This window comes from Ceratina calcarata, unplaced genomic scaffold (assembly GCF_001652005.2).
Source record: "Ceratina calcarata isolate Rehan_Ccalc_2016 unplaced genomic scaffold, ASM165200v1 scaffold59.2, whole genome shotgun sequence".
NCBI classification, from domain to species: Eukaryota; Metazoa; Arthropoda; class Insecta; order Hymenoptera; family Apidae; genus Ceratina; species Ceratina calcarata.
Genome location: NW_017177131.1, coordinates 82,911 through 103,084, shown reverse-complemented (window position 1 = coordinate 103,084; position 20,174 = coordinate 82,911). Strand labels below are relative to the sequence as shown.

Below are 20,174 nucleotides of genomic sequence, written 5' to 3'. Positions count from 1 at the left end.
AGGCTTCTGGACGAGGTCCGTTTAGTCTTCTCCACTCTGTACAATATTTTTTTTTTTTAATCAAAAGTATCGATTTTTTTAAAGAATTGAATCGGAATCGAACACCCCTACGTCCAGCTGCGATCGAACAGGCTCAACCTTTTGCTGGCATTCGGTGGACGGGTTAAAAATATCGTACTTGTTGCATCGACCATAGACGACACCTTTCGCCAGCAAAGGGTCAGTCCTTTTGCGAGTATGGAAATAAATCGAGATGAACCGCGGTTTTTATCATCGTGGATCCACTCTGTCTTACGAGATCGTTTAAAGAAGAGCCGTGGTGCCGATCCGTGGCTCGAATCGCAGAAGTTAATTAAATGGTTGATACTCGATCGGCCCTACAGTTTCTACTCGTCGACGGGCACGAGCATCCGCAGAAGCTACGTGTCGGACTACCGGTCTCGCTGCTCACCCGCAAGGTGAGGCGATGTCCCCCTCGGAAACCGGGGGGGATGTTTGTAAGACGCGGCCGTAAGGTCAAGAGTGTTTCTTTCACCCTGTTGGTCGATAACCGTCCGCTTTAATGCTTCGCCGACGGGATCCGATTAAACGATAACGCAACCAGTTTACCACCTCCTGACGATTCTGCTTGTGCATGGTCAACAGTAATAACGTCGCTGCGACTAACGAAACTCCTCGAGGTCCGATCGGATGGAATTCCTTGAGACTCGAAAATAGCGGGCCGGTCCAGCGTGGTCTAATTATAGAAAAACGCGGTCGGCAAAGCGTTGAGTTACCCGATTGTTGTCGCTCGAAGATAGTCACGGGGGAAGAGAGAAAGAGAAAGAGAAAGAGAGAGAGAGAGAGACCACGTGGCGGAACACGCTCCCTTGTCATCGATCTCTTCTCTCTTCCCTTTTTCCCGGTCGATGAATCACTCTCGTGCCAATTCGCGTTCCTCTGGCGACGCGGCTGTGGACAACAAAATGGCCACGGCCCGTTATAAATACATCGGCGGGCAACAGGTACCCCGACGACACCCTTTACAATGCGCCAATTACTTTTGTCCGCGTCACAATGATCCAATTAGGAGGGCGCGAGCACGCCGGGAGTCCCCGTTCCTGTGGCACGGCCGAGCCGGCGCGAAAGGCAAAGGTCGAGGTCGACGTAGAGAACCTGGACTGGCTACCTGAGAACCGTGCCACTCGCGCGGGGAAACCCGTTTCTCCACTGATATCGCATTATCTCGTTGCTACTGTATTTTCGCCGCGGTCCTCGTCTCGTTTTAACATCCATTCGGGATCCGTGATTTTATCTGTTTATGTAACCGAGTTTCTGCTTGTTCACTAATACGTTTGCAGTGTAGATACTACGAAACGTCCTGATCTCTGCCATTCATTCGCCTAAAAAGTTGTAAAAAAAAGATAGTGAGAAATTAGGGTGATCCCTCGCATGAGAGTATTCCCGTCGTCACGAGAGTCCATATCAGTTTCGCACAACTTGGAGGTAGTCAGTTAATCGAATACGTAGATCCAAGTAGTGGCGAGAATGTGAAAAGCATTAAAGAGAAACGGCGATCGAAAACTCGTGTTTGCGCGCTATGGACTCTCGTGACGGCGTGTATAGCCGTCGCGGTAAACAAGCACGTGGGTATAAATACGAGCGGGCTGATCGATCGCGATTGACGTTGGAAGCGTGGCGTAAGGCCTTGACCTCGTCTCCTAGCGGGGCGATGCGACCGAGGCGGGAAGAGTGTCGGTTACTTTCTCCCCGGAATCCTGCCGCGGCCGTCCTGTTACCGCAACCGCGGAGGGTATCTGGCGCACGTGCGCGCCGAGTGTTATATTTTAAATATCTAGTGCGTTTCCAAATCCGCGAACGGTGTCGCGCGTCTGATTTAGTAACCCGCAAACCCCGAAGAGTACCTGGCCGACATGTAGGCCAGCGACATCGATCTCACCGCCTTCCTCTTTATTCATCATCGGTGAGGATTATTTTTAAACTCCTTTATGTCCTCTTCCTGCTTCGCCTTTTCCACGTTGAGTAAAACCGCGATGAAGGTCCGCTGCTAATTAAAACCCTTCTCCCGTTTCATAGTCGTAGGACCGGTTAAAGAACTTTAGGAAGTAGACAATCGGGGGGGCGGGAAGGTTTGATGGTAGGACCCGGCGACCTCTTCCCGATCGTTTTTCTTTTTCGACTAACCGCTATTAACACGGAGTGAAAAAACGCTTACTCATATAGATCCATATATAAGTGACTCGCGCGTGCGTGTGTTTACTCGCGTGTTTCTCGTATACCGAGGATTGCGTAACCCCGCGAGCGAAAGAGCGAGAGGTAACGAGAGTGAGGGTAGCCCTTGGCCGCGGGCCCAGCCGAATGAAAAAGGATGTTCGCAATATTCACATTGGCCGAACGCTTGCAGGTCAGTCTCGTCGTCGGCGTATAGCAGCACGGGCAGCGGTAGCACGGCCACGAATGTGACGGCGAACGGCACCAGCGGCACCAGATTTGGGTTGTCCACGTCGTCGTCATCGTCGAGCATCTCGTCCAGGGACAGGGCTGTCCAAGAATCGGCCGCCTCGTTGTCCTCGAGATTGGAGACAGCCGCGGACCTGATCAAGTACTCGCCAGCCGGTTACACGCCGAAGATTCATCAGACGAGCAGCGCAGCGAGCGGCGGTAGCAGCAGCAGCAGCAGCAGCCTTCATCATTATCATCACCAGAGGAAGCATCATCCGGCCGGTTCGTCGTTGACGGAGCTGTTCGGCGGCGACGAACGTGACCTGGCAGTGGACCGCAGGGATCACCGTCCGGAGTCGTCGCTCTCGTCGTCCTCATCGTCGTCTTCCTGCGCCGTCAGCGGTGCGCTCTGGTCCAGGTCGAAGAGAAGGCCACTGTCCAGCAGCACGGTGCTCAGCAGCGGGCATGCACGCGCGGACAGTGCCGCGTCGCCTGGCGAGGTAACGATCGACGAGCGCGGCATAATCCGCGACTTGGACGATGACGATGACGACAATGACGAGAACGGAGACAATAACGCCGACGACGATCAGCACAAGAACAACAACAACAACAATAACAACAGTGGCGGCGGGAGTAAGAGCAACGGTGCCGAGGACCCTGGCTCCTGCGGCGCCGGTGGCGGTGGCTCCGCGGTGGCTCAATACGGGATAAACAACAACGACCGGTCAGACCGCTCAGACGATGACGAGGACGACGACGACGCGGACGACGAAGACAACAACAAGCACCTGAACAACCGGCATCAACGGCAGCAACGACAGCAACAACGCGGTGCTGCTGCCCATCGGACCGACGAGGTTTCACCAGCTAAGCGTAACCTCTTGTCGCATCCTGTGCCCGGTGTTGGCGGTGCTGGCGATGCTGGTTTGATCGGTGTTAAGCTCGACTTGCTCACTAACCTAGCCACTAATCCGAGTAACGGCGGGCTGCTGATTAACAACAACGCTCAGGAGAAGATCCGCCCGGAGGAAGAGGACGTGGAGATCGGCGACGACACTGGGGGCGAGACCAGCGGCGGCGGCGGAGGCGGCGGTGGTGAGGTAATACGTGGGATCGTCGACGAGGAGATATCGTTCCTCCGTGGCGGACGTACCGGCGACCCGGAGAGTTTCGAGGACGGCGGAGAGCAACGGAACGCGTCGTCCACGTCGTACGATATCGTTCAGACGGAATTCGTGGGCGGCACGCCGCCCATTTTGCAAAACGGCGTGGCGGGAAGACCGTCCGGCACTTATGGGGACGACCCATCCGTGCCTTCCACATCCAGGAGACCGGATGGTCATTTCTCCGGTTCGAGTAGCACTGCCAGTTCTCTGACCTCCTCGCCCACCGCACCGTCCACGGCGCACCAGAATCTCTACCGCGGGGTCGTCGATCAGTTCGTGAGTGTCTCCAACTCATTTCCGTTAATTAGTCGGCCGGTGTTTCATCGATCGATCTCCACGTTACAAAAATATTGCGCGTCGTCGTCATCGTCGTCGTCTTCGTCCTCGTCGTCGTCGTTACGACTGGTATCGAGTTTCATTCTGTATCCACCCGTGTGCTCGTTGAAATCGCAGTTTTCAAAGTCGCGCATAGCGCATTCTAGTCTAGCCTGTTTCATTCTCACGTTCTATTATTAATAAAGTCATTCATTGGCGTAGCCTCGGTCTTCCGAGCAAACCGAAACAACGCACGCGCCGCTGTCTATCTTCAGCACGCGAATAATTCTCGTGTGACCCGACGTTTTTCTTTTCTCCCCTCGATTCACGTAAGGTTCACTGGCTCGTGGCAAAGGTATACCCAAGTTGTATAGAGTCCTCCGTGGAAACAAGCGGTGGTGGTGGTGGTGGCGGGATTAAGAAGGGGGGACGAACGATGCGTCGTTAGCTACCATCGCATTCAGCTCGTACGCTACCATTGCTTGTCCGCGCGCGGGTTACGAAACGAGTCCACTGTTCCTCTTCGGACATAGTGTTCGACGGTTACTCGCCGAGCTGCCTTTTATTAATAGACCGCAGCTCTCCGGTCGGGGCTGAGAGAGAAAGACCGATCTCTCCCGCAGCATAACGGTACCTCGTGGTTGCGATTCCTCTCTAAGTACACGCGTACAATCGACCGCACGATTCACCAGTGCGCACCCCAACCGATCTCTGTCCAGCTGAACCATAGAATCCATGCGACACGTTTGTTTCGGTCACTGCAAGGTCGGACCATCCCTGGGTTTCCTCTGATCCTCCGCGCTAGGCAAGGACTGATCCATCTCTGCCGATGTGCGGTACTCAGCGTGCCAGCTCGGCGGAGTGGGGGCCGCATCCGAGTGGAGTATCTTCGAACACACGCGACAGGGTACTCGCGTTTGACCGCAGAAACTTTCCTCCGACCCGCATAGTCGCAGCCTCGACCGCGGTTTCCGCTTCGCTTATCCTTCAGTGACACGGCGATCGTTCGGTTCGCCGGTAGTCACCGTGTGAAATCGTTTCGAAGGTACATTCGTTTGCGATGACGATCGGCTCGGACGTTCACCGGAAGTCGGTCGTGCGTCGGATGATGACAGTGTTCCCGGAAAAGTTGTAAACTGGCTTACACCCAAGTGATAGGCTGGGGGTTGTGGTGCGTGTGGGCAGTGATCGCCCTGCTCTTCATGTACGCGTTCCTCCTCGGCATCGCCGCGGCACCTCTGACACCGCGCAAACGCGTCACGTCCGGTGTTTACCCGGTACGGTTCGCCGAGTCCGTAGTGACCACGCGCGCTACTCTACAGCCTCCAGCCAGTCGCAAGGTGAGTTCGTATCCAATTCGAAACCCGGGAGAACGTCCTTACGCACATGACGACCGCGTCGCTCTGCGACGCGTTCAGGCTTCTCGATGCCTTAGACATTTACGACGTGTTCCCTTTTCTGAATATTTTATGTTGGGCGTACTTTCTGTTCGGAACGATCCATACGCTGAGGTCGAACGCAACGAGATATGTACGTACTGTGTGAAATGTTTTACTTCGTGCTGGACACTAACCCATGTGCGCTCTATGTACGAGGCGGAACTATGTTTTCAATTGAAACCGATGGAGTGTTTCGAAAAGACAAACGTTTACCACAGAGTTTGTTCCCCGGCTTCATTACGAAATAAGCTGATTATCATACGATGAATAATAAAATATGGCATACGAACGCGCAGACCTTCACCTTTAAATCCCACGCGTTTTCGTGTTACGACGTTAGAAACAATTTCTACAACAGCCTTTATACGTCTTCAAGTTCTTTATGAAATATTCCATTATTTTCAAACTGAGACTCTGTACATTATCCGTCTGAGACTAACCGAGTTTTGTATGAACGTATCCACCCCTCCCCCATCGACTTCGTGGTGTGCACGCGTGTGAGAAATGTGCCGCAAAAGCTAGACACCGCCACCACTAAAAACAGTCTACTAGTCGCTCTGAGAACAGAGAACGCGACGTTATCTGACGGTTTTCGCCCTCCCCCCTTCCGTAGACGAGTAGGAAGAGCCCTTCAGTAAAGACCATACGCGAGCAGCTTGAGTAATCTTGAACTGTGTTTCCAGGAAGGAAGCCCGACAAACAAATCGGCGCGTAATCGGCTACAGGCGCATCGCGATGAGCGATGTGGACTGAACGGGTTGAGGAATATCGGGAATACAGTAAGTATACAGAAAACTCTTAATAATTTTAATAAAAAATCGTGATTCGCATTTAGATTTCATTATTTCATGAATTTGCGATTGTATGAAATTCTGGTTCACACGTAGAAATTGTTCAGTGTTTCATGAACAGCGTGATTCAATGCCTGAGCAACACGAGACCGCTGCTGGAGTATCTGCTGAACGAACAGTACCCGGCGGACATAAACACCACGACGAGCAGCATGAAGGGCGCGTTGATCAAGGCGTTCAGCCAGGTGATCCACGAGCTGTGGGAGGTGGGCGGTGACCACGTGGTAAACACAACGGCGCTTAAGTCTCAGATACAGAGATTCGCGCCGCGGTTCATGGGTTACAGCCAACAGGACGCTCAGGAGTTCCTCAGATACCTGCTGGAAGGTCTGCACGAGGACGTGAACAGGGTCACGGTGAAGCCCCAGCCGATACACACGGATATTCCCGAGATGTATACGTAAGTCTCTATTTTTCATTTTAACACAGAGTAAATTAGAAGCTAAGAATAAAACGAATGATTGACTACATGTAGTTAAAAATTGAAAAAAATAAAATATTCGTATGACGTGTAAAGGTGACTTGAAAGAATATCTCGATCTAGACTTTATCATTTAAATTTACATCGTAAACGTGTCATTTTCCATGATAATTCATAACTTTAGAAAATAAACGCTTCTAATAAGTGCTAACGAGCAGGACTTGTTTGCCCGCAGGGACAGTCAGAAGGCGTTGGAGAGCTGGAAGCGCTACCTGCGCAGCGAGGACAGCATGGTAGTGGACGTGTTCGTGGGTCAATTGCGCTCCTCGTTGCACTGCACCTCCTGCGACCACGTGTCGGTCACGTTGGACCCGTTCTGGGACCTGAGCCTGCCGATACCGGCGAGAAGTGGCACAGTGAAACTGAGCCAGTGCCTGGAGCACTTCACGCGGGAAGAGGTGCTCGACGGCGACGAGAAGCCGACCTGTTCCAAGTGCCAGATGAGGAGAAAGTGCACCAAGAGCTTCAGCATACAGAAGTTCCCGAAGATTCTCGTTATCCGTATCCTTTTTCTCTCGATCAACGAAAATCGCATAAACAAATCCGAGACTCTTACAATTTTTTTAGGCTCTTTCCAGTCGTTTATTTTAATTAAGTTTAATGCTCGCTGATGACAAAATTTCTTATATTGCATCCCCTGCTTTTTAATTTCGATCACGGAGGAAGATGAAGCGAGGTGTGATTTCCTTAACGAACGAATGTCAGATTTAAAACGGTTCTCGCCGATGGAACGGTTCCGCAGCAAGCTTAACGTGATGGTGGACTTCCCTTTGACAGGTTTGGATCTCAGTGCCTTTGCCGGGCCCAGAGTCCCGGGTTGCACGTACAATCTGTACGGGGTCGCGAATCACTCGGGCACGACGCACTCCGGCCATTACACGGCGTATTGCAAGCATCCGTACTCGGGGGAATGGCACGAGTACAACGACAGCCGGGTGTCCGTTGTCTCGGCTAAATCGGTCGTTTCCAACGAAGCCTACGTGCTCTTCTACGAGCAGCAGCCTCACAGCTCTCACTTGTAACCCTACGCCATGCCTAGAGTATAAAAGAACAAAACATTTAAACAAAACAAAAAAACGACCATCTTGCCTCTCGATACCTCAGTCAAGCCGTATACTATAAAAAGAGAAAAAAAAAAGAGAAACGGAGAACGAAAGGGGAAGACAGGACGGACAAAGGAAGGAGGATACTTTATCGTGCGGTATTGAAAAGCGACTAAACACTGAACGACGAGGAAGAACGCAGCCGTGGTCGTTTTCGTTAAGGCGGATGAGCAATGGGTACGAAGAGCATCGGATCCGCGTGTGTGCATCGTGTGACTGTTGGCGATAATCATGTTCCGCTCGATCGAATCATTTTGTTTCTCTTCGTGGAGACAAGAACGTCGGCTCCTTTGAACGACGCGACGCCTTGGTGCATTTTTGTTTCATCGAGAGTTTTCCTGACGGTCAGAAATCGTCGCATCCTCTTCCGAATCTTCCACGTTTATTATTTCTTTTTTTTTCTTTCTTTCTCACGACCTTTCCTACTCTACCCTATCTTTTCACCTAGTTCAATCTATTATTTTTATACGGAACGATTAATAGTTTCGGGAACGAGATTCGCCAGACAAGTTTCGATGAGAATAACGAAGAGAAGATCATGACCTCGCCAAAGATCACGTGAACATGGGATTTAGAAGAGAATAAACATGAACGCTTCGGATGTCTAGTTACTTTTGAATAGACGATATAGTAAAGAGAACAAAAAATGAAAACTAATGAATAATATACATCTATCCTCACTCTTTCACTGAACACCTGGCAATCTACAGCTATTTACTTTTGTAAAATATTTTGTTTAATAATATCACAGTCAAGAGTTATTTATTTAATTTATGGAAAAGAGAAAAAACTGATAAAATACTAATATATTCGATATTGACGAATATAATATATAAATATATATATTATTATACGTATTACACATACCAATAAAAAGTAACAAAGATTAAGAGAAAACAATGAACGGACGAAATGATTTTTCTTATCGCCGTGATATCTACTCACTCCTCGTCTAACTAAAACAAGAGAAAAAGAAAAGATGAGAAGGTATCGATGTTAAATTACTAAGGGAGAACAGGTTGCGCACTGTTTCTTTTTTTAAAAATCGAATGTGTCCTTAAGAGAAATAAGTGTGACATCGTACCCGGTGATTTATTACCGCCTTTTGGAAGTTCCAAATCGGTTTTAAGTAGTATTGCTTAATTAAATAAATTCTTCGCAAGAAAAAAACAAACCCTGACGCATCTATTGGTATTAATAAACTACTAAATTTAAATCCGGTCTCCATTTGCAGAAGATATGATCCACAACCACGAATCGTTCGATTGGAACGTTCCTTCTATCCTTGACCGGTTCGAAGACGTACGCTAGATTTCTAAAGGACCTGAATTACGTAAAGCAATCCGTAGAAGCTTATGAGTCGATCGGACTTACTATATCCGTTAGTTGCGTAAAGCGCTAATTAAATTATCACGTATCCTACTTTTGGGGAAAAGTGACTGATCGTTTTGAAACGTATCTCGTGCCTTGAATTTTATTCACAAGTTCCCATTTCAAGAGAGCCTAAGATTTTTACGAAATAACAAAAAGCTCTAAGAACGCAGACGTCGACTCTTAAGACCGCACACTCGAGGCCAGTGCCACTGATATCGGCGCCATAAATTAACATACTCCGATCGTAAGACTTTGCATATGGAGATTTAAAGCCGAGGTCCTCTACTTGACCAATGTCCGGTTCGCCAGCCACTTGAATGCGCACGGAATAATAGAAATGGACCCCCTTTTAGAGATCTCGAGTGGCCGACGACTCGGACGCACACGTCGAATGAGATCGTGGCTTAACGGCCTGTCTCTTCACCTCCGGACAATGTAACATTTTCCTCGGGGAGCGAAGACGTCTTTAAATTTGCCCCCGTCGAAAAATAAACTCGGACTCTAATCCCGCTTGACAATTACATTTGTCGAAACCCCTTTTCCCATTCAAACGCGGCGCTTCAATTCAACGAAGATTAGACGGGTGAAAGCGCGAAACTAGTTATAGAAGAAACGTTTTCAGATTTACACATGCGGGCAAAGTAGTATATAATGGGGTTTCAAAAGAAGGGTAAGAGGAATCATTTGAATTTGAAAGATTCGCGTACGTGAATCTGCGCAAGCGCCGTGGGTCCGGACGAATTCGCGAGGAAATTCGCGATTCGCGAACCACAGATGGCGACTAGTCTGCGGCAGTGGAACAGGTCTGCTGCCACGCGTGCCGGCAAAATAATGGAAATCGTAGTCTCGTCTGGCCGCCGGCTCGTGCACCTCGTATACTCCCCTTCAGCCAGCGTGCACGTACGTCGTCGTCTCGTCGGTGTGCGTCCCGACGCTACGTGCAGACGAGTCCGCATACACACCCGAACCTGCCCCGGGGGGTAGGGTTTCTCGATCCCTCGTTCTTTCCGCCGGCGGAAAAGAAGGGGTTTTTGCGATCGGTCGCCAACAGTCTGTGCGCCGCGAATTCGCGAACGAGACACGTCTAGGTAAAGTGACGGGCCGCAAGAGTTGTGTACGAAACGGTCGTGTTTGACTGGATAACCGCGCGGACCAGCGATCGGGGCTTCTGCGGAGGTTCTTTACCTAAATATTCGCGAGTGGTCGTTACGTCCGGTGCTCCGTTGGACTGTCGGCCGGCTCGATAGTCACGAAATTCGGACTCGAGGGAGGGAACTTCGCAAACGGTAGTAATGGGAACGAAGCGATGAACCAGTGTTCGGCGGTTTGCAACGTGAACATGAAACAGAGTGATGGGAATCGAGTTTTCAAAACTTTGTACCGAAACATTGAAAAACTTCCAAGGTGATTTCCATTCAAATACAAACAAACAGCATTGCTCTAATCACCCTGTCTAAGTTTATGAATTTGAATTATCAACAGCGAAGTTCTCAGGACACCTTGGAACTGTCTTAAGAAGTAAGAACTGTTCAAAGAATCACTGGATAAAACTGTATTAACGAGTTCGAAGCTGGATTACCGAGAGACGCTGGAGGGATCAGTGTGTGTTTGTAAATTATTCACGAGGGGCACGGGAGATGTTTGATACGTCCCTGGGCACCGTCGTCGTGGCGGAGGGACACACGACGACGAAGGAACGAGAGAAGGCACCGGGTGTGCGTGTGAGGGCAGTGATCTCTCAGGGAGCGGCGACCTGACGTTGCGAACGAACGGTGTCCGATAGATACACACGCATGCGACACACACACAGACATATACACACATATACACGTGAGAGAAGGATGTGACACGCGTCGCGACGTTTCGTGATTTGGTGCCTCGATTGGGATCGGGTCCATCGGATGCGACGACGTTCCTGTACGACGATGGACCATGTACCGAGGTAAAGATCAGAATTTGTACTTCCGCCGGTTTTTCGTGCCGCCGCCGCTGCTGCCTAGGTTTCTGGCACGCGTTCGCAACGACCGAATCAACAGGATCAAGTTCACTCGAACCCGAGTAAGCTTGTGGTCACGCTGGACGCGAATTGTTGAGAACCGATATCTCCTCGGTTTTCGAATTACTTTTTCTTCCGGCGCGTCTCTCTAGTGATCACAAACTTAGGATTTAGGAATAGTTATGGTACCAACGTTTCTCGAGGTTTGTCTCGTTCGTTCGAAAACTATTGTATCGGTTTTCAAACGGAATGTCGTTTCTTCTACACAGTTTTGTCAATAACACTAGGTTGTTAATATTATGCTATTTCTTAGGAACATTCTTGAAATAGTACAAGTAACGAATGATTTCGTCAAGTCTGAAACTTTTGAAACAAGGGCAGACGTTGCAATGGCCTGCAGTCGCTGAAACTTTTCCTTCCCATACAACCCGGACGTAGACGGGGCGGGGCCGTTGCAGTGCATCGAGAGAGAAATTTTTCCGGCGGTTGTTGGCCCAACCCTGCGGACCGAACGGATACTAGGGTGTTTCCCACATGAATGGCTGAGCGATGAAGGCAGGCTTGCTCGCAAGCTGCACACACCGCTGCAGTAGGCCTCTGGGCCAAGGTTCTCTGTCTCTCCCTTTTCTTCCTCCTCGCCAGTGCACCTTTTTGTCTTTCGAACGTTCTCTTCGCCACTTTTACAACAGCGAGCCCGCGTCCGCGATCGCCAATACCGGTTAACCGCTGCGTTCTTCGAACTCTTCGCCGTCCTCGTTCTATCCGATAGATTTCCAAGCTTCAGACATTTTCCCCGACGATGCAAAACGCAGTTGCACGTCGAATGGGAAACAGGAGAGGGCGATTTTTATTTTCGCTGGAAAGAGCTGACCTAGTCGGACCACCCGGTATTCCAGTTTCACCCCGATTGTTCAGCCTCGGCCCGATACGTCTTAATTCCCGGATGCAGATGCACTCGGTGACCCCCACCATTCGATCATAAGGTCTCCCGAGGCTGACAGGCGTGGCCCTTTCCCTTCGAGAGTTTTTCACGAGGACCCACCTGGTCTTCCATTGGCCAGCGGCTAAATGAGAATTTTTCCGATATGGCCTTTCAAGCCCGACCCTCTTACGCTTACCCCTTGTCGATATGGGCGCTGCACCCGTCGCTTTTGTCGTTCCAACTTTTCCATCCGTCATTAACCCTTTATATAACGTTATGCAACTGAAAACTCGTGCCTATAAATAAGATCAGGTCTATAACTTCCGTTCCTCATCAGAATAAAGAATAATAGGCGGAAATCGAGGAATAATCTGATGCCCAGAGGAGCATTGGTTCTCCAATTCTTAAAAATGGTGGTTCTATGTAAAATTCGACTACCGATCGGATGCATCTAGCGAGTCTCCTTCGAACGTACATCTTTGGAACGACTAGACGAGGCAGAAACGAGAAGCAGCCTCCGGCAAACCTCAGACAGACGCCACAGTGGCTGTATACCCGCAGAGAAAGAACATGATCCAAAATGCATCAAGAGCCCCTCTTATCCACAAAGAAATTTCAATGGACATTAGGAACAAGATTTAAATCTAAGTGCCCGTGAGATCTTTTTAGAATTATGAAGAAATTAGACGTGGTTTGAACCCGGGCGGACTGAAATCGAGGGGAGGCTGGGAATGAACAAAAGGAGCAGCAGCGATTCTTCTGCAAAGTCGAACGTTTCCCGGGAAGGCCACGCACACCTGCGCAATAGCGTTCGCAGGTGTGTGTACAAACCCTGGTGCACAGGCTAGACGAGCTAGAGACGGGAAATGGCCGACGCTTCCATTTTTGTAAAACGGGATCATAGGACGGATGGCAGACTGTTTCTTCATAGGACCTTCCCGTCGTAGCGCTCACCGTTTGAACAGCCTCGGGTGCAGACTGATGTATGCACGCAAGCAGGTATTATGGCTGGATCTACGTTACTTTATTCCTATTAAAAGCAACTTCCGAAAAATAGCGTGTCTTAAAAAAGACTGCAACATCTGCATAATGCAATCTGTTCTTTTCGATCACGATGGACAGCCTACGAAGTTTCTACGAACAAGATCGAGCGAAATGGTCGTGAAGAATTGCGAGGCAAGTGGCGGGAAATGAAATCTGGTAGAAGGAACGGTTAGGGAAGGAATGCGAGGCAGAGGCGACGCGCGCGATCAAATCCGCGGGGGCGTTCATTTCACGCATCGACAGTGGCGATGATGCTCGGGCCTATAAATAAGGCCGCGATCGCGGGAATACAAATGCGGCTCCTCCCGATCTATCCCTCACGATGGCCACTATTTTTAGAGCCGGCGGATCCGTCCAGCCTAACTCGAGCGCACGTGAGCGAATTCGAGAGCGGTGCAGAAGTCCGAGGAGGCGAATCAGCAGGCGGGATAGTCAAGAGAGACGGAGAGCGAGAGAGAGGAAAAAGAGAGGGAGAGAGAGAGATAGGTTCCTTTGCGTCCGCGGGTCTTCGGTGTCAACAGGTTTTATTTTTGCCCCGCGAAAAGGCCAAGGTCCTCTCTTGCCCCTACCGTGCATACCCGCCGCTTCCTCGCCTCCCTGCCCGCGCGTTTCCCTCCTCGCCGCCCGGGAATCCCCTCTCCTCGTCGACGTCGTCGTAGACGTCTCCTCGGCAAGTGGGGAGACTCCCGGGGGATGTTACGAAGAACCGAAGAACCTTCTGGATTAATGCCCGCGAGACTCCGCTCTACGGAGAGGAGAGAAGAGTCTGCGTTCAGCCCGGTCGGTCTGGTGATAATACGATGATAACTTCCTGCGGCGGAGGTGGAGAGACCACTTCAGGAATATTCCTTTGTTAATGATCGTCAAACAGGAATAAACCGGGCGACGACTGTGCGCACACTTGATGCTCCGAGATATTCAATACCCAATTTTCTTAATCTCCGGCAAAATCTTTCTTGAGGAAAGTAAAGATCGTAGGAGGTAGAAAGAAGACGGATTTGTCTCTGTTTAAGGAGCTAGAAAATTGGAAACCGAGGACGACAAAGCGAGATGAACCCGAAATTGAGGAAGGGTAGCGCGAATTCCAGAGGAGGCGCACGGGGCGATAAGTGTACCCGGGCGAGGGTGCCGGGGGGGGGGAGAGAGAGCCGAGAAAAATAGAGGACGGAGGAGCCACGGAGAGAAAAAGAACGGCAGAAAACACGCGAGAGATATATAGGGGTACGCGATAAAGGGGAGCAGGGGGGGACGGACGGAGGAACGGAGGAGAGCGAGATGAAAGGTGGAACCGAGAGAGAGCGAACGGTCTAGCTCTCTGTGTACGCCGATGGACGTGTTTGAGAGGGAGAATCAGAGGGGCAGAAGAACCACGAGACGTGGTAGTGATGGGCTCGAAGCATTTTGCACCAATTAACCCTCATACGTTTCTCAGATTTCATTTTACTCGGTTATTAGATTCTGGGTTTATAGAAGAATCGCATGAAGAACATACGACTGCTTATTGCAGTGTTTAAACGACAAAGGAAATCTCCATTTAAAGTACATTTTCTTTCAAATCAGAAACAGATTTTGTGGATTAAAAATGCAGTTCGTGACAAACTAAGATTTATTCGACTGAGTGGATTGCCAATCGTGAACAGCCACCACTATTTGAGACTGATTAGACAAATTCGCAATCTGAGGTCCTCTGCATATTTGTCTGCCCTCGCGTTACATAGCACAGTTTCTTACAACGGTTTCAAACCAAAGTGAAATTCCAATTCTTGATGAACTATGTATGTGCATAGTTCCAGTGGGAATGGGGGCTAGCAATCGCGTGTCGCCGTATGGGTCGTTAATCAGGCAATCGCATGCAATCTGTGTAAGTACATTAAATTCTTATCCCATGAAAGCTTCATTTGGTTAACCCCAGTGATTGAATCAACGACCATACAAGCATCATTAGAAACTCATTATCTATCAATTTATAGAACTTCTGTACAACCCCATCGCCTGGCAGTATATTTGGTGTCGTCAAAAATTGTTAGGAAACTCGAGACAGATTCGAAAACGAGTATCCATCGGCAGACTGTTAGGAGCAAGAAGAAGAAGAAGAAGACGAAGAAATAGTATTAGTATTAGTAGTAGTAGTATTAGTAGTAGTAGAATAAGAAGAGCTATGCGGAGTGCATTGGACAGGGACAGGTAGACGATCAACCTTGGGAGGGGATCAAGTCGGAAAGAGTGGCGGTTATAGTAGGGGGTAGGTCGGAACGGGGTGGAGGGTGGAGGTAACCGAGTGCAGCGGCCTGGCCGCCTATACTCCGCGCGACTATAGCCAGTCCGGCTGGGCTAGAGTCCGCGTATAATGTATTCTCGAATATCGTGCACTTTCTCGTGATCAATATAAGCTCCGACGCGGCCCGGAGATGCACGAAGACCCACCTCCTCCTACCTCGGCCCTCCCGCCCGGACCGTGTTTTTTCGTGCGGAGTGCAACGCACGCTGGATCGCGAGAACTGCACTCGCTCCCCCTACATCACCCTTGCCCCCCCTCCGTGTTTCGCTCCCTACCATCGTCCCGCGGTCGTACAGCTCCGGCCCGGTCCTTGTCCGACCTAGGCCGGCCGGCCGGCCGGCTCGCTCCACTTCATCGAGCTTTTATATCCCCGATTATATTATATCCGTAACAGTGTCGAACAGGGACCGTAGGAGGGGGGGGGGGAGAGAGAAAAGAACGAACATTGCGATCTTGGGAATTGTTTAAGTTCTCTCGTTAGCCTCGCGTTTAATGAATGACCGGACACGACGCCGCTGTTCTCTCGTTGTTCCCGCGGCGCGAGGGCAGCTGTTGCACGGGCGACGCAGGTCTCTACGAGATTAAAAACGCGGGAGGGTGGTCAGAGATCCTGGCGGCGGTTAATCCGTCGGACGTTCGATGCGCCTCGTAGGTCCAGGCTGGATCTAATTACCCCGTTGGAGATGTTTGGCGCAGGGGATCGGGGGCGTACAAGGGTCCAACGGAGCGTGGTCGAAATGTTCTCGGCTCGATTGAGCGATATTCACTCATACGAATTAAAGTCGGAGGCTCCTCGCACACCTTCGCCGACACTTGGCTGCTCCTCTGCTTATTGACTCCTGCCGCGAACGCTCCATCAGCCTTTCGAGGGGTAATGAAGCCTGTGACGACAAATATTTAACGTACTCGAAATCCCCTCCCCCGCCGGGCTTTGTGATCCGTAATCTCTGATCTTCACGTGCCGTTAAGTAATTTTTCTTTGAACCGCGGATCAACGAGATCGATGCGCCTCTCTCTCTGCCCATCGGTTCGGTAAAAATCGGTCGGATGTTCCTTTCGGTCTCGGCCGGTTCCCTTTCCGTTTCAAGAAACAACGGCCCGAGAAAGGGGAACCGAGAGGATACCGAGGGGGGCCCCGTGGCGCGGATGGAAGAAAATTGGTAGAGGCAGGCCGGTGCACGTTCCAGAAAACTGGCCGCCATGTCGGCCTTCCAACCACCCCCACTTATATGCAGCACGGCAGCAGCGCGCGGAGATAGAGGAGATAGAGAGGAGATATCGTCCGTTGCACTTTTCAAGCTCTCGTGTGAACGCACTATGCGCGGCCGTGTTCGTGTTCGGCCGACCGCCCCGCACACACTTCAACCCGCCGTGAGAGGAGAGACTGGTTCGTCCGTTCGTTGGTACGTTCGCCGGGTAGGAAAATAAAATCCATCCAGATACGTTCCGCTGTTACATCAGTCCGTCGCTGAGCGTTATGAGCCCGTACGGTCGCTCATAAACGTCCGCGACGTGAAATTCAAACGAGAAAAATGCTGCACGGATCTAATAAGCTGACTGGAAACGGGGAATGCTGAGGATTCTGATCTCGCGATAGGAACACTCGATATTTATGACTGGAGTGAAAATTAGACGGTAGCGGGCGGGATTTTCGTTGTTCGAGTGGGATAACAGTTGGAAAAGGGCTGGTTAGCCCACTCCCAGTTGCAACAAGCTGGGAACGCCATTGGCAAGTGGCAACGCTGGCCGGCTGCGGTATGGGTGGGGTGTACAACAGCCGGAGAGAGACTACAAGCGATGCACACGGCGAGAGAGTGGGGCTGGTGGGTTCCCTCGACGGTTACGCCACTGGCAGTGAATTTCGCACGGCCCAGAGCCGGCGAGAAACAGAGACGGAGCGCGCGACAGACCACCGACCGAAAGGGGGTGAGAGGGCAAAGACCAGACAGACGAACCGGGAGAGTGAGAGAGAGAGAGAGAGAGAAAGGACGAAAGTAGCAGCGGGAAGGAGGGGGAGAGGCAGCCATGTGCGCCTTCGAGACAGCCTCGAAACCTCTCTCAACGAATGTACACGTATTCGGCTTCGTTCTCCTTCGCGACCGAATTCGTGCTAGTGTGTAATGCCTGTATATAAGTACGTTTACCCTGCCGAGCTCTCTCTCTCTCTCTCTCTCTCTCTCTTTCTCTCTCTCTCCTTCCAACCCCCTTCCCTCTTCGGGCGGCCTACCCCTACCAGCCGTCGCAGGCGTTCTCTCTCTCTCTCTGTCCCACTGCCTTTCCACCCCCGCGGAAAAGCAAATTCTCTCCGTGTCACTGAACCCGGCCGTCTGACCCCGTCGTTCGGTTTTTCCGCACGAGGTGCCTCGACCTCGTCTCCGGAAGTAGAATGAGACCCTCCTCCGTCTTGTCCGACCGTGCGATTCCGTTTGGAATCGGAATATGCACGCAGTCATTGACCGGCCCATCGACCGGTCGTCGCTAAGATCGATGAGACTTAATTCGGCCAGTGGAGACGGACCAATTTCGCGTACGTAGCGATCGTTCCCCCAGAAAATCACGTTTTGCATCCCGACCGCGTCGGGCCAATGGAACGCGCGTGCACCGGGGGGTGAATAGCCCCCCCCCCTTCCCTCTTTCCCCTCCGTCGTCGTGAGCCATGAAAAAGATGATGCGAGGCGGACGCGTGTGCGGAGCGCAGCACCAAGTGCAGGCCGGGTCGCTTGATCGTTGTCGGGTAGCAAAGGTGCAAGCTTGACGGTCCGCCCGTTTCGCTCGTTCCTCCGTTCCTCCCGTCGTTCGCCGTTCCTCACCATCCGGTGTCTAGCCGGTTCGCCCGTTCAGCTGGCGTCCCACGGCACGCAGTCTGTCGCTGTCACCGACGAAGCTCGCTTCTCGCGCAGCCATCAGTACATCGGAACGTTACCTGTCGCACTTCGACCCCGTTTATCGTATTCGCCACCGATTCCACCGAGCCTCGCCCTCGACTCCGATCTCGACCGGCTGCACTTCGTATTTTATCCACGGCTCGTGGAGAACGAGAAACAAGGTGTTTACTCATCGTTACGTAGTGGCTTCCGGTATCTCGATTGCCGGGTACCGAGCCAGTAATTAGTCGGAGGTCACCGGATCGACCGTTTGTTCACTCGCGAGCAGCTCGTCCCGAGCTGAGGGAAACGATCGGATCTTCCAGTGTGTCCAGTGGCCAGTGTGTGGATACGCCGGTTCTCCGCGTTCTTTTTATTTTAGTGCACTGTGCGACCGTGTGGATGCAGTGTGTGGATACTCGATCCAGAGGTAATCGACGGTCCCATCATCGGTGAACAGCGACAGTAGGTACGCTTACGTAATTAGCAAGGACGATGCAACGTTGATGGATGCTGAATACATAAATTGGCAAGGCGTCTGGTGACCGGAACTTTTGATCAGATTAATAAAACTGGTCGTCTCGAATACACGTGGTATCGAGCGGAGTTCAATTTCCTCCTAGCGTCTATCTACCTCGGCTCGCGTTTCAGCCGGAACAGTGAACAATTTCTGGTTGGAGAAAGTTCGAGTCTTTTGCAAACAGGAAAGATCGATACTCTCATGCACCTTCCAGCCTCTGTTCCGGGACTACAAATCCGACGGATCGCAGCTTCCCTCCTGTCCAAACGATCCAAAAAACCCTGGAAAAATTTCTCGTTCGACTCAGATGGAATAGACAAATGAGCGGAAGTCATGGCTACTTTCCTCGCATAGATTCGCATTCTCAGTTCAGATACGAGCGTACTCTCCGCGGTATCCAAGTGGTGACGCAGTTCCTTCGATCTCCGGTATCTAAGTGGAAATTCCACATCGGTAGAGGAAGTATTTTTCGCCATACAGCGATAAAATTAACCTTAACCTCCCGTTGGATACATGCAGCCCCGGGGTCAATGACATTCCCTGTTGTTTCATTTCCCCTCCGGCGCATGCGCACGTTTTGACAGCTCCGAGGCGGCGAAGATGTTTCCAAGAGAACTACCCGACACCGAAATCCTTTCTTTCGATCCTCTCCCCATATTTTTGTCAACAATTCGTATTCAATCGATGTTGAACAATGTTTTTAATTATAGATCGTTAAACGAATCGCTGTTTTATACCAGTTTGATTAATTAATTTCGATAGTTTTAATAGAGTAGGGGACGTCAGGGTGTCAATTGGGGGCGTTAGGTCAAATTAATTGAAATCCGTTTTGAACAGATAAACCGCTGTGATATTCCATTGTGTCGCCTTTTCATACCGAGGGGCATTGGCATCGACTTGTTTCTAACGCGTTCCTCTTTACGCAGACCGCGTCGCAAAGATACAACAAAGAAGACGTTGTCACGTAGTCGGAGGGTCGCTGATATGGAAATTGATTGTGCTTCAGATCGTCTCGATTTATTCTCGCTCTTTAGTTTTGCAAAACACCACTGTTCGCCTTCATTTCCGATTAACTCCGGGAGTGTCTGTTCTATTTCAAATTCTATTCAGCCTGGCGCCATGTTGAAATCGCACGTACCTACCCGAGTTATGCAAACATACGTCTATTCCGAGTGAAATCCGAGTTAAATTTACCATCGAGTAAACCGTATTCATAGAAATTACAATCATTTCTAATAAAACTTATAATTAAGTTCACCGGAAAATTCGTGACAAATATTTATAGTCATTTAATTACGAGGCAGAGTCATTGTTTTTATGCAAGGTTTCGTACAATCTTAATATCCGGTGAAACTACGTGCATTTATATCCATGCA

General features: G+C 50.6%; 1 protein-coding gene across 4 annotated transcripts in view; it reads left to right on the top strand.

Annotated features, from left to right (window-relative positions):
• Positions 1-9,013, top strand: part of LOC108629898 (ubiquitin carboxyl-terminal hydrolase Usp2) — a 14,072-nt gene extending 5,059 nt beyond the window's left edge. The window contains exons 3-8 of one of the 4 annotated variants that reach the window (XM_018032856.2): positions 384-458; positions 2,405-3,887; positions 6,049-6,144; positions 6,264-6,616; positions 6,873-7,198; positions 7,403-9,013. In XM_018032856.2, the coding sequence (XP_017888345.1) occupies positions 384-458; positions 2,405-3,887; positions 6,049-6,144; positions 6,264-6,616; positions 6,873-7,198; positions 7,403-7,719 (2,650 nt within the window). In that variant the 3' untranslated portion in view covers positions 7,720-9,013. The remainder of the gene's footprint in view (positions 1-383; positions 459-2,404; positions 3,888-6,048; positions 6,145-6,263; positions 6,617-6,872; positions 7,199-7,402) is intronic. The other 3 variants (XM_018032858.2, XM_018032855.2, XM_018032857.2) reach the window with 3 other exon arrangements.
• Positions 9,014-20,174: the final 11,161 nt, after the last annotated feature.